At 45.9% G+C, this 14864-nt stretch overlaps 2 protein-coding genes across 2 annotated transcripts; one reads left to right on the top strand and one right to left on the bottom strand.

Moving 5' to 3' along the window:
• Positions 1 to 2401: 2401 nt before the first annotated feature.
• Positions 2402 to 7301, top strand: GL218_04061 (COP9 signalosome complex subunit 6; the record flags this gene model as incomplete). The annotated part of the gene is made up of 3 exons (XM_033580642.1): positions 2402 to 3223; positions 6039 to 6312; positions 6370 to 7301. The coding sequence occupies 3 exons, from the start codon at positions 2402 to 2404 to the stop codon at positions 7299 to 7301; spliced, it is 2028 nt and encodes a 675-aa protein (XP_033436623.1).
• An 812-nt stretch (positions 7302 to 8113) lies between these two features.
• GL218_04060 (Sorbitol dehydrogenase) lies at positions 8114 to 9563 on the bottom strand (the record flags this gene model as incomplete). The annotated part of the gene is made up of 3 exons (XM_033580641.1): positions 8114 to 8939; positions 9002 to 9372; positions 9453 to 9563. The coding sequence occupies 3 exons, from the start codon at positions 9561 to 9563 to the stop codon at positions 8114 to 8116; spliced, it is 1308 nt and encodes a 435-aa protein (XP_033436622.1).
• Between the last annotated feature and the right edge of the window lie 5301 nt (positions 9564 to 14864).

The raw sequence follows: 14864 nt of genomic DNA, 5'->3' as shown, positions 1-14864 counted from the left end.
TCCATGCACGTTTAATATTCCAATTCCAATTCATCTTGCAGGAAGCTAAGTAACGTCATGCAATCACTCGCATCCGCGAGCCGCCCTTTATCCTGGCAATCTTGCCACCTGGTACCCTGGCCCGCTGTTACAGCAATCTGCCCTACCCTCTCTGCCTCTTTAGAAACTGGGGTTATCAGGATGTTCCTTGATCGTCGTAGAAGTCACTGTACAAGACCCATTATGCAAGGCTAGCTATTGACGGAATCTCACCCTGGCGAGCCTTGGCATTTTCGCCAATCTGTGGATACACTCTATGATAGTTCGCCTGGGGATCAAAGGTATGCCAATGAGACGAAATGGTTCTCTTATTTACACCCGAACTCGCCGCCGGGAGACGCACGTCTATATGCAGAACAGAACCACGGCCTTACTTAGGATATTGGACCCAGTTTCGGAACCAGCCTGAGCGTATCAGGCATATCGGCCCTTGTTAGATTCGCAACCGGGACAAGAACACTCATGGAACAAATGTGAAATAATTCCAAAACAGGATAACAACTACCATTCACCCTACAAGGCGTACTGTATTCTATCCTCTACGTGGGGGTCATGATCCCTGTTGAAGCACTCATATGTATAACGACAGAGAGATCACCGGCTCCCCGAATCAACGAGTACTTTTCCGGACTACCGGCTTCATTACCGAAAGATGGATTATAGCTAGTTTAGTATATAGTATCTAGAGAGCTGTAGCCGTTGAGGCACGATCATGAGCGCCGATTACGGTTCAAGTTCTTGGACACGTCACTTAGTAAAGACAACTTATATTCGGGTCTTATATAGGATGCCAAGCTAACTATCCATCTAGACATGGTCTGTTGGCGCAAGATGCGATGCCGAAGTCGGGATTCTGATACTTTGCCAGTTAAACTATGAGACTGAATTTACCGGCAAGATGCTACCCTCGCTTCGCCCTGTTTATCCCCGGCCACGTCATGCTTCTAGATCTATTAGATTCTTACTACGTCAACAATATATTCCTATAACTACACTCGTAGTTAACAATTTGATATTTCATCTTCTTGGCGTTCCCTTAGACCGGACTATGCCGCGGATTCTCCGCGCCGTCGTACCGTATTACCTAGATCTGTAGTTCCCATTCGCGTATCGAAATCGCCCTGTATATAGTCGAGCCGCTTACTGATGAATTAATAGTCTGTTCGCTTAAAAGCACGAACTACCCTATTACGTTTATTTCTCCATTTAATATAATGTTTAGCCCGGTGCTCTTGCAAGAGCTTCCAAGATCGTCCGTCAGGATTTCCAAAATACATGGCTTTATTTCTGCCGGCTTCAAAAATCGCTAGGCTGACGTATAATATATAATATGATGTCCTATAGGAACAAAGTTTTCATTCTCTAACCTCTTAGTTGTTATCATACTTTGCGGATCTTGCGTATAGGGCCATACGGCATTTTCCGTAGAGCATTTATCAATTACACATCCGCGAATCTAGACAATGCCTAATCTGATATGGGACTTTATGCTATATTATAGCTAATCCTGTTTCTAAAATGCGCAATATGGCTCCGAGATCAATTAGTCTAGTAGGCGGAAAATTTGAGCCCTGGCTCACCTGATGAAGATATCGTCTATCATCATGCTATTATTCGTATAAGTAAATTCGATGCTTCTGCAGCGCATTTTCATATGGTATATAATAATCAAAATTCTATAAGTGGTACGAATCGGCGGCGTATTCAAGCTGCGAACGAACTGCACTAAAATCACTGGATAAAAGACAACAATTCGGTCTAAGTATGCTCTCTAGTCAGATGCCTAGGTACACTGGGGTTAATTTTGCTACTGTAAACAATGGAAACCCTTCATTTCAGGGGGCATTTGGCGCCTTGCGAAAGCGAAAGTTGTTAGAAAGGCTTTCTACCCTATTGTCTTAAGAGCAACCAATAGCAAACTACAAAGCAGCTAAAAGTAGACTATATACCAGCGCGTATAATCCAAGACTTGCCATAAAAGCCGTATCCAATACTCTTTTGTGAGGTTTCCAGACAATAGGGGCAAAATTCTTTGTATAAGCTGTCTTGGAAGCTACTATCCACAATACACTTGTTTGTATAGAGAAATACGTCTGATTAAACAATAGTATAGAAACAAGAATCGAAGATAACCCCTTTCTTTATCTCTTAGAGAGGCTCTAGTCTAAACAATGTCTTCTTGCTGCTAGATGCCTCCTATTTAATATGTCTAGGGTGACTATCCAGAGGCTTCCATAACCCAACAAGCGAAAGAACCATACTTGCATACGAGCGTATCGAAACAGAAGCAGAAACCTGACTCGAAATTAGAAAAAAGGTAGTTTTATCGTATTTAATTTTTTAAAGCGGAAAAAAATACATCATGTGCAACGGCACGCAAACCGAAATGTCCTGTGGACATGTCCTAACACACTACAATCAATACTGCGATGAGGGACGCCGGAAGCCGTGCCCGCAGCCTGAGCTCAGTGTACCGCGCGCTTACCTCGAGGACTCCTGTGCCGAGTGCGACCCCATCTACAACTCGAACCTGGTCCGCCGCGAGCATCGGGACCGGCACCTAGAGCTCATGAACCAGGTCTACGCACATAAGCGCGCGGGGCACCTGGAGGAGGTGAGGCGACTGTTGGAACGTATGGATGTGGTGCAGCGCGCGGCGAATATCGCAATGGGTGAGATGCGGTATTTGTGCTCGTCTTCTGCTGATGTCGAGTTCCCTGGCGGTGGACCCGATGCTATAATGCCTAGGGGCACAAGCAGGTGGGTTAATGGCAAGTGTGTCTGGGAAGAGGACGTACCGTATTCCGTGCCGGGAAGTCTGCGGAATAAAAGAGCTGCCCCAAAGCAGACGCAGGTGGAGCAACAAGAGCTGCCGCAGATTTCGGGACCGCCGAGAATGCGTTCGACGAAGAAAGAGTACGTTGATCCCTTTGAAGCGGAATCAGACATTCAGCCGCAGAAGGAGCAGCAACTCAAGGTGAGCCGACCGCCACGTCTACGGACTAACAAGAAATACACCGGCCCCCGCGGGGATAACGTAGTAGTCTTCGACGGAGAGGAAGACGAGTGCCAAGCCCCGTTAGTGCAACCTCGCCTCCGGCGATCGAAGACGTATATCAATAAGCTTGATCACGTTAGCTCTGTTAGTCAAGGATCCGACGAGTCCTTGGATAGCGATAAAACGGTACGTCCTATTGTACGTAGTTCGCATACTAAATATGCCGCACCAAGAAGTGAGGAAGAGGAAGAGGAAGAGGAAGAAGACATTTGGCTACAATTAGCCGAGAAATGCGTAGTAAAATGAGATGGCCTTTGTAGATTAATAAGATACTGTGCGCATAGCATCGGATAGATAGAATACATACTAAAACTCTCACTTCTTGTAACACTACACTTTTGTTTAACTCTCAAACGTGATATGCTCCGTTCTTCTAGTTTCTCACGATTCTCCTAGGTTGAAACCATCCGGAAGATTTACTTGGCCTAGCCGATTTGCGATATCCAAAGGCTTCACGGCTACTCGATCTGTAGAGTCGGAATCATTCTGGTTACTGGCCTCTTGAATCGCTTTCTTAGCTTTCGTATACTCTTTAACACGTGTGGTAGCAAGTTTCCCTGCTCTTCGCCTATCGGTCGGGCACCGTAGAAGTGGGACCTGAATAATGGCCGCGAATACGTCAAAAACCTTCTCTACGGGTACGTTATGTCTTTTCGCGACATCCTCAAATGGGAATTTCTCCTGGCACGTCTCTGCAACATCTACAATTAAGTTTGGCGAGGGTTTGCGATATGTAGGTTGGATAAGAGACGCTGGAGGTTTGACTGGGTTCAAGGCCGTGGAAGGCTGAGTTTCACCGGTTGCTGAAGTTGACGAAGGTTGAATTTGGTCATTGATATTTGTGCGGCTTGGTCTAGAACTCTTCTTGTGGGTTTGATCTTTCATCTGTGCTGGGCTAGTCACATGAGTTGGAGCGGTAGTGAAATTGTTGTTATTGATAGGCATCATGGTTGGTGCAAAGCCTGGACTAAGGGAATGCATGCTGTTTGGACCCATAGCTATCATTTGAGGATGAACATGTTGACTAAATGGCTGATGGCAGGCGATCTGTGGAATCATGTGATGTGGTATATTATGGGGGAACATAGAAAACCCTTGGAATTTCGCAATATCTGCTTGTTGCCGCATCCTAGCGCAAACTTGGCATGGCCGCTTTGTTGTATCTGACCGGGTAGTAATATGAGTAGCATTACTCGACGGGGAACCAACTTGTGCAGACTTAGGGGTTGCCAATATTTCAGCGTTTGGTACTAGGGGTGGAGGTATGTCTGAACTCTTCGGGTCTGCCTCTTTAGGTAACCTATCTGACATAGGAGATGATGGGTGTGTATGGACAACTGGCTCCTTGAGAACATGTAGTTGGTCGATTGTCGAGATAGGATTCAGTGGATTTGTAGAATATGCTTCTGGTTGGGTCGCATTTTCGCCCATTGTCATACATGCCATAGGTGCGACGTCAAATCTGGAGCCTCTAAGGCTATTCCCATTGGCATTGGCATTGGCATTAGCACTCAGCATTTCTGGAACAACTGTTTGCGGTAACTGCTTGGGCGAGAGCTCTGGTGAACTTGGAGGTCTCGGGCCGCGAGAAGGTTGGTTGAGGACGAATCTTTCTAGTACAGGCAGAGACACACCTCTTAGTATAGAGGCAAGTTCCATAGTATTGATATCCGAAGGGAGCCCAACCATGCCTGTACTAATCCGTCTATCGGAGTCTTTAAGCTCAGTAGGGTGGATAGAAACGGGCGCCATAGGTGTGATAGGTATTGTCGATATATTCTGTTGCTGGGTTGTAGGTTTTGGAGCTTGCTCGCTTATCTTTCGCCTCTTAACAGGCTTGGATGATATAAATTGAACATCATCGTCTGATCTTTTCGCAGGTATAGCTGACCTCGGAGCAGAAGGAAATGAATAGCATTCGCTAAGAGGTCCCGGCATATCTGAATATCTGAATACCGCGTGCTTTCTTGAGCTTAGTGCCGAACACTCATAGATATTACCAGAAGTAAGATTTGCTCATAAATTTGGGAGTAGTGGATGAAACTGCAGATATTAGTTGCTCGCAATAATTCGAAGGACCCGAATCACCAGGAAGAGAGTAACGATGCCAATCATCCAAGTATTTGTACAGAGCAGATTTGACTAGGATTAAAATAGGTAGGGTTTGCTAAGACAAAAAAGCTGTCAAAGTCAAAGGCGAAAGGGACGTTGGACCTCACAGAACACCATTTTGTCTCTTTCAAAAAGCACATGGTAGAAGAGTAATGGGAAGAGGTAGATCGAATCTCTATCCAGTCAACGGCAGTCAAGGAGAGGCCGGATAAGGGATGATATTGTGCACTTGCACGATATTTCACGTAGTTTGTCTTGAAAAGAATACCATAAAACAAATGAGAATACGATCAAAAGATCTGTATAGAAATAATTGGAGACTATACTTCCTAAGTAATGAATATGTTCTTCATTATACAGGCGATAACTAAATAATAAAAGGTATCTGAAAGTGAGTCTTATTCACTTAACTAATTAGATATTCTCACTACCTACCTAACATAGAATACCCCAGGAGGTTGAAGAAGTTGTGATTTAAGAGAACATTTGGAGGGAATTGTAGGCTAAGCTAGAGCTTGAACCCCTCTAATACCTAACGTCTATACGGGGTACATGTACCCTGTTCCTAGTACGTACCTGTCTTAGATAAGGACCTCTACTCAGGTGTGGACCTCAGTCGAAAGTGACGCAAAGCCACAACGCACCGCCAACGCCAACGCCAACGCCAACGCGGGGCATTTACTAGAGGCAGGTACTGTTTAAAGGTACAGCTGCAGCCCTTGCGATAACCTGTAACTTACAAATAAACAATTTACCAAACTACATAAATTTCACAAGTTCCTTTCTTGTTATATTTCCCATTTGGCCTAGTTAAGAACTAATCGACAAGATGGGTGTGGTGGATCCAAATCCTCTGCTTTCGTCACAGAAGTCTTCAGACTCTGGACTCCAGGCCGTTCTTCATCCTCTCGTCCTTCTCACAATCTCAGATTACATCACACGACATACCCTGAGAGCGCAACAGGGACCTGTGGTTGGCGCTCTCATAGGACAACAGAATGGAAGGGAAGTTACTATTGAGCATGCCTTCGAGTGTGCTACTATTGCTAAGGATGGCAATATCATTCTTGATGCCAACTGGTTTGCACAGCGATTAGAGCAGAGTATGTTACCCTATCTATTTGCCGTAAGGTTATAGTTACTGACTGTGAAATATATAGTGAAAACAATACACAAATCTCCCCAACTCGATCTTGTCGGCTGGTATACCGTTTTGCCTAAGAGTGGCCCGACTCCATCCATACTCCCTATTCACAACTGGATCCTATCGGAGCACAATGAGTCGTCTCTACTACTCGGATTCCACCCCGAAGAGGCCGTCCAGCAGGCAGCAGGAAGCAAACTCCCCCTAACAATTTACGAATCCAACTATGAGGTTGATGAACCGAAAGCGGATCAAGGCGAAGACAAAGAGATGCGGGACGGAGACCCCCCTCTAAAGTTGAAATTCAGGGAACTACCCTATTCAGTAGAGACGGGTGAGGCGGAGATGATAAGCATGGATTTCGTGGCTCGGGGTGCTGGAAACGCCACGGTAGTCGAGCCCAGGCAGCAGAAGAAGCCAGAGTCGGACCTGAAGGGCAAACAGCCCGCGAAAGCGACGGAAGTTCAAGATAAGGACGAGAAATCAGAAGAGCACATACTGACAAGCGAGGATGAGGAGCTGATTGCAGCACTCACGGCCAAGGCAAACGCTATTAGGATGTTGCAATCTCGCGTTGACCTTCTCACAACATATCTCGAACGACTACCCCCGTCCTACCTATCTCCGAACAACGCGACGGATCTCTCCCAGGGTCAACAGACGATCCCTTCACATACAATCCTCCGATCTATCCAGGCCCTCGTCAACAGACTATCGCTATTAGTACCATCAAACACGAATGCTTATGAAGAGGAGATGATCAGCGAGGCCAACGATGTACATCTGATGGAGCTCCTCAACGAGGTGCTCCAGAGTGTCACGGAAGCCCGTGATGTCGGCAAGAAGCACAGTGTTGTTGAGAGCACGAAAGCCCACCACAAACGAATGACGGAAAATTCCACCCCCCTAGGTTTTGGTCATTCTAATCCGGGAGACCTTGCAATTTGATAAGTGGCACAGTTGTTAGGGGATAGGCATCCATCCAAGACGAGATGCACTTTGCGATATGATTCTCCGCATCTGGAAGGCGTTTTAGAGGTTAGGTTAAGCAAGTTGTGTATTGGGAAACAACCCAAAATCGAGTTATGACGGGATTATGATATCAATAGGTCTTTAAGTTAACAACAAGGCTTATTAAGGTTCACGATGGACTCAAAAAGTAAGAGGCAAATGATTAATAGATTAGTTTATGAAACCCTCGGGCCCATTAATACTATGTGACAATTATTGATCCGCTTCTGCTAGTCATCATGGCATTACCCCTCTGTTGGGGAGACTGGGGGGGATGAAAATAAAGAAAAGTTGAGATTAACCAGCCGAGTCGCAAAGTCGGCACCCCCAGGATATAAACGACAGAATATCTGCACCCAATGCGAATGTTGCGAGTCTCGAGTTCGCGCTACACCAACCCAGCCTCAATGGCACCAGTCTACCCATCCCATGCCTTGTTGTGATGGAGCAAAGTGATAAAATGACAATAAAAAGATAGACATGTAAGGAAATATCTCGGCGCAGCCGGTGAACTGATGTCAGATGTGCTTCTCAGTTCGAAGATTATTGCAGTACTTTTCATTACCAGGCCATGAAGCCGTTCATAAAAGTTTTTGCTTCCCGAATCACCAGTACAATGTCGCCCAAGCTTCTAAATGCTTTTTTTCTTTTGCTTCGTCAATATTCTATGTTGTTGTTGCCTGAGTTCGTTTTTCAAAAGAAAGGAGATAGGGGAAGAGGATCCATGATGATTAAGTAGATGAGGAAAATTAAGCCTCGATGACGACTTTTAGCACGAGATTGCCGTCATCATCCATAGTCCTGCTAGCAAGTTCGAAAGCATGTTTTGCAGCGCCGAGACCTTTGAATCGATGGGTTACCATGTCGTCGAGACTTGGTAAGGTGAAGCCAGCTCCACCCTGCCCCTGAGTAGAGAGTAGTCTTATGCCGGTTCCGTATGTATTCGCATATCGAAATATTCCCAGAATATCTACTTCTCTTAGGTGTGCAGCAGACATTGGAATTGTCTGAATCGGTGTACCCATGCCCACCATGATGACTTTACCACCCGGACGAGTAGCGTAAAGGCTAGTGTGCATACAAGCTTCTTTTCCAGTACACTCAAACGTCACGTCAACGCCTTCGTCTTCATCATCGTCCTGTAGGCTTAACGGCGGCCTCGTCAAGGAAAGTATATCAGCCGCGAGACCTTTCGCGGTTTCGAGACGGTCGTGAATTGAGTTGGAAAACAAACTTGCTGGTGTCATCGCACCAGGATCTAAGGGGGTGGAGCTTCCAGAATCTGTGAATACCGAGCTGCCGGATGAAGTATTTGACGGATTAGGAACAACGAAGCCATGGGTAGCGAAGCCCTTTTTCAGTGCATATCCAACACGGCCAGCGTCCACATCAGTGATAGTGACTGACGTGCAACCAGATTGACGTGCCATCGCAGCAGTCAAAAGTCCAACTGTCCCAGCGCCAATGACCAGAGCTGTAGAACCCGGCGTGGGAGTAGCACGATTTACAGCATGGATAGCAACGGAGAGGGGTTCAAGTAGGGCAGCGGCTTCGAAGGAAACTTGATCTGGTAGTCTAATAAAATAGTTAGCAACAGTATATAGATATGAGCTGGGCAAATAGGGGTTCGCCCGTACTTATGACACCAGATTGCCGGATGATTTATCCTCTCTTGAAGAGTCCCTTGATAGTGAGGGACACTCTTGGCACTACTCCTGAATCGCATTTTCTTGCACAGATTATACCTGCCTTTTCGGCAGATACCACACTGGCCACAAGGAACGCCAACTTCTAGAGCAACACGGTCACCAACCTTGAATCCACCGACCTGGGGCCCAACAGCCACGACCGTACCGGACGATTCATGGCCAAGGGACAGAGGAGCGCAAGCACATAGGTCGCCATTGGCGAACTTTTTATAATATGAGACATCTGAGCCACATATACCAGTGGATTTGATGGCAATTTGTAGTTCACCAAAACCAGGCGCCTCGATGCTTCTTACTTCCTATCGAATTAGGTTAATTCACTTCATAAACCACACTGATATAGTATAGGAGAGGGTGATAGATATTGGAAACAACTTACTAATCGCAAATCTCGAGGCCCGTACAAGACGGAGGCAGCAACCTTGTTTGAGTGTTTTGAATAGACGGGTAGCTGCATTGGCGCTACATCAGCCATTGCGGAGGGCGCCATTGTTAAGTAACTACTAGTAGCGTGGGATGAAGTGGGATACGGGCTTAAGTTAAAACTAATCAAGGGCCTCTTAGATGTTTTAGACTATGAAGCACGGGATTAAAGCGTGGAGGAGAGTAGCAAATTTGGGGGTAAGTGAACAGGGGAGCTTGAGCTCTAGAGGGTAGATAGTCCAGGTAGCTCGTGGGATGATATGAAAAATTGAAGAAGTCGAACCAAGCCCAGTCGGCGCGTTTTGATTCTCTTGATAAAGAAACCCCGGATATAAAGGGTGAGAATTCGTGATCAAGATGTCAGCGAGTCTGACTTCAAGAACTCGCAAGGACCCCCACTTCCTTATGTATTGAGGTATGAAGAAACATCATAATAAGTTACTTGCGTACATCTATGTTAATTATCCTTAGGGTAGATCCTGGTGCCAGAGTAGAAGCCAGGGTCGTGTAAGGCATTGTATGAATTTTTCCAGACCCAGTCAAACGTCAACAAGTTATCTCAAAAAGCATAGAGCGGATTTCACAATCTCGGGAAATCATATGCAAGAAGCTAGCAGTGATGCGACTATATCAAGTTCGGTAACGAGATCCCTGATGGCGCCTCGCGTATGGGTGTGGTGTAGTCGTAGGCATGCATTCTTGCATATCCTGTACCTATACATCTAATAACAATTATACTTGCGGACAAGGCTGGCAAGTTAGGACGTGGCATCACGTATGTATGAAATCGCAATTTACGGCACATGGTTGCACTTCACACCATGCCAACCATCGACCTCCTCCTGCTTTTCGACGTATGTAGAGAAGTAGCTGAGATGCTCCATTGAAACGGTAGTATAGCTATGGTTCCGTGAAAAACTGGATATACGGTAATCTGTCCATCTTAGGTGGGTGTGCAGTATACCTAGGTAAGTATCGATACCATCTAGTATCTACTCTAGGAAGTGAAAAACAGCCCTCGATGCGGCGAATTCGGAAGTGTCTCCTAAGCGCGGTATTGAGTCGAGATTGAATCAGTACTGGCTTCGGATCAGGGACTGAATATTCCTTAGACAGGACTCGAAGAGGGCTAGCGGGATCGATAACTCCACTAACACTGCGCCAGGAGAGGCTAGACTGGTTCTAGAGAGACTGACTAGAAAAGACGGGAGGTATTTCGCCGTCATCCTGATATTAAAAATTCATGAGATAATTAGATTAAAAGATTTGGGGAAGACCCTGAAATCATGGGATATCGAGCTAGTCCGATACAAACAAGGATATATGATTTCCAAACATACGGGACTGTCCCTCAGTCCATGCAATCGACCAGAATAGGTGTCTTACAGCATGTCAGAGTGAGAGTGATTGAGGGTAAGGAGAAGGTGTAGGGAAACGAAAATGAAAATGGAATTCAAAAGCGGAGCTTGGATTTCCTAATCGGGGCATCCTCGAAGCTTTGAGTATGCACTGCACCTACCTAGGCAAGATATGTATACTTTGTCTACTACGTATGTGCCTTCTAATAATATAAGTCTCATATGTATATATAGGTAGGTACTACATAACATACCTAGGTAGGTACGTAGCTTAATGATCCCGAAGCTAGGAAAGAGCGTCGTCCCAAGAACCTTTAAGAAGTTAAAAAGCGTCGTCGTTTCCATCCAATAATCTTTAACTTGCTCGGTGGAACGTGGTGGAACATCATTACCACTTAAGTTAGATGTTCTGTCCGTTCCCAACTTGTCTTCTACTACCACCTAAGAACCAACAATTTTCTATCGTATTATGATTGTCATCAATAGGATTTGAATTATCCATTCAACTAAAACATCGGCTTTCAAGGGCCTAGACATCTCTTGTTAGGTCCGTTAGGAACTATTAGCCTAGGAGCACGCTGTCATGCTACGAACTCGTCTATGCGATGCTTCTCCAAGAATCTATTTTGCCGCTACCCCCGGGCCTGCAGCGAGATGCTCGCACATGGCAGCAGGGGCGGTAACAAACGAGCGCAACGAAAAGAGCCTCCCCTGTCTATAGTATTGTGTACCAAGTCTTCGACATTGCCAACTACATACATACATACATAGGCTAGGGTCAAACTACATGCTTGAGCGATGTGGGCTAGATTTCGCCTATTGCGCCATCATAGCTTGGCCACGATGCGCTTACACACGTTGGTTAATGCTCATGTTCCACCCATCAGGACCTATAGTTCCATGCTGTGTACCTGAGTGTCGTCAACTTGTTTTTGGCACTAACACGACATGAATATAGTATGCTCCCTACCCAAGCCGCATATTGCAACTCTCTCGTACCACAGGAACCACGACATCATTTTTCACATGTTTTATCAAGTTTTCTGCAAAACTATCATATGCAAGAAAAAGAAAGAAAAAAGCACTGCCAGCGTCGGCAGAAAGTACAGAAGCCCCTCACGTCCCATTGGGAGTCAGCTCTAGCCATTATCGCAACCGATTCGAAACTAATTCGGAGCTGTGGCCGGTATTCCTACACCCAAGTGGTGATCAACTGCTGGGGCCATGTCGTGTTACTGTGACTCGGTTTTGCGCAGATCTGTCTGTCCATTGACGGAATTCTGGGCGCGCTTCTATACAGCCAATTGAGCTTTGTCGACAGTCATTTCGGAAGCCGGAATGCTTTTCCCTTTACTACATACAGTATCATGCAGTTGGTATCTTATCATATTTTGCCAATCTTCGACAGATAGGTGATGAAATGGTCCCTTTGCCCCAATTGACTGTTTTGAGGGGTTCCGTCCGGCTGGACAGAATTGGAGAAATTGGAGATCATACATCCAGCTCCTTCACCATGAGCGTGTGGGTAAAGTACATAATATTCTAAGATTGGTCTAGACCTAGCAATTCACCGTCTTTTGCTGCTTTGTTTACCCTGTTTTCCGAAGAAGCTAGGCATATTACAAGCTGTCTTATTACTCCGTAAATGGATCTTCAAGATCCATGAGGCTACGCACATGCAACGCGACGGGGCTCTCGGGAGCAATTTCGGCGGTAGGGTTGAATAAGCTTCTCTACGTCAAGTTGTAAGACGTCGGACGGGCTTAGAACTGCTCGGAACTGCAAGCATGCATTCTCCATACACCATTATCCAACGGAAAGGACGCCGTGAAACGCCCGTACGCCACGTCGACCGATCTCGCTGAGATTGTGATAGGTCGTCGCGCAGCTAAGCTTTGTGCTCAAAATGGCTCTTCGATGGTGAAGTATATTTACCCCGGTCCTACTGATAATAGGTAGTCTATTTTACTCCGGAGCATTCCAAGCTACACGCTGATAACGCAACGCTTAAGGTTGATACAATCCCAGTCTCCCAGCTAAAGAATTGCTATACATACAACCTGGATATCTTATACAGAGTTACATCCTACCCACAAGACCGGGCCAGCACTACTTAACTCCCCGACTTTGGTCATATCGACTACTTAAATACGATGATGTTGAACTACCGACGTTGAGGTCCATGGTATGTTACCCAGCATTAGCGGGTTACAAAACTACTATGCATGTCCTCGCAAAATTCTCCAGCCTTTGGTGCTTATCTTGACATATCTGGAGTTATTTTTATCCCGCTTACATATCTCTCAGCAGTTTCATACCGCATTTGTGTCGTATTACATGAATGATGCGAGGATCTCTGCTATGACGCTTGCTAAGCGTTCACCTCGAACGTAGGTTGACAGCATCGCAAGCTAGCGAATTTCGGGCCGGCTAAAGGCGTTAATGCGTACTAAATCAGCCATCTCATCGATCGAATGACAACATTTGGATCGTGAATATACCTGTCTCTTAAGGACAACGCTATAACACCATGGCTCCAACGGATCTTAATGAAGTAGCAACAAAACCGATAAAAGCGAACGATATACCACAGTACCAGTAGCATGATCGTGCATGTACGTGTACATACCTAGTATGTATACGCCAATTGTCCAGGGAGGCGCTGCATATAACCCTATACTCTATATCTTATTAGTATCCCTGGCGCAAGTAAGTGTACGCAGGCATGTAAAGCATATCTGCACCTTGTTGGATATTGGTATAGCCGGAAGTATGTGACTACGCATATTCATCATCGCCACTTAGTATAGCGTCCCTTTAGGAGTTGCGTTCTGAATATGGAATTGCTGCTGCCGCTGCCGCTGCCGCTGTCTCTGTTTCCATGCTTCCATATTTGGTAGTTTTACGCACTACCCCCAACTTAACCCCACGATCAACAACATCGAGACTACCGGCAGGCTATGGAAATCATGATCGGCTCAGCTTCGTCATAACTCTCAGTGCCAACTATATGCAGCAGTGTCCAATTTCGGCCGAGGAGGCAAAAACAGTTAGGTCTGACGATATATCCACGAATACATGTATAGATTGTAAAACTTAACACACTGGATCGAAGTTTTTTAACCTAAAGGTTAGTATGCATAGGAAATGTGCTGTGCATGCATGTCTAGCTTGTGTAGCTCTCCTACACGGTTATAGAAGCAAGAAGACGATGATCCGAGCTCTCGAGGGCAGCGGGGGTACGACGATACTATATACTGCATCCCATGTAGCTACCCGATGACGCCATACATAAATTTCACATCAAGAGAGTAGGAATACGAAGAGGATAATTGTGTCGGCACATAACTATATTGATCTTTCTAGGCTTACATGAGGATTGATTGGTGGTGAATCACCAAAAAATCTTTGCCACCTTATAGTTCCATATTGGTGTGAGCTGCAGATACGTATTATATAGGAAATACCGGTCGTCTAGAGGGATCTGACGAGAAGCTGACGAACGCGCATGAGCGACGGCCGCATGAAACAGGCTACTGCGAGCGCCGTATCTTGCATGTCCATACTACCGTAGTGCGGCTGGGCACCGCAGATACCGTCGCACCGAAAAGGTAGCCAAGCAAGCTCTCTACGTCCGGTCGTGCTCGGAATATGATCCTACTTTCGGGGTGACACCAAGGCGTCGTAAGGGTTTGCTGTTCCTTGCCAGGTACATATCTGATCTGTAATTTTCAGGATCACGGCCGAGGAACAGGCGAGAAGAGATCAACTAGCCAAGAGGGGCAAGCATGCAAGCTACGCTTCTGATTTCATTGAACACCGGGGGAAAAAAACTGGTCTGGGATCAAGGGTTATGGGAGGAGAACCATCCCACGTACATACATACAATGACTACATAGGTATACGACGACAAAAGTTTTTCTTCGTTGCGGTGAAGAGAAAGGGGGGCAATTCCGGCTCTTATTAGTAACCCGCCTCCCCGATAAGTCAGTTTCGTTTGTGTCGGCGTC

This window comes from Daldinia childiae, assembly GCF_008694065.1.
Source record: "Daldinia childiae strain JS-1345 chromosome Unknown Scaffold3, whole genome shotgun sequence".
In the NCBI taxonomy this organism is placed as follows: Eukaryota; Fungi; Ascomycota; class Sordariomycetes; order Xylariales; family Hypoxylaceae; genus Daldinia; species Daldinia childiae.
Note: the sequence above shows the minus strand (reverse complement) of the source record. Positions and strands in the feature narration are given on the sequence as shown.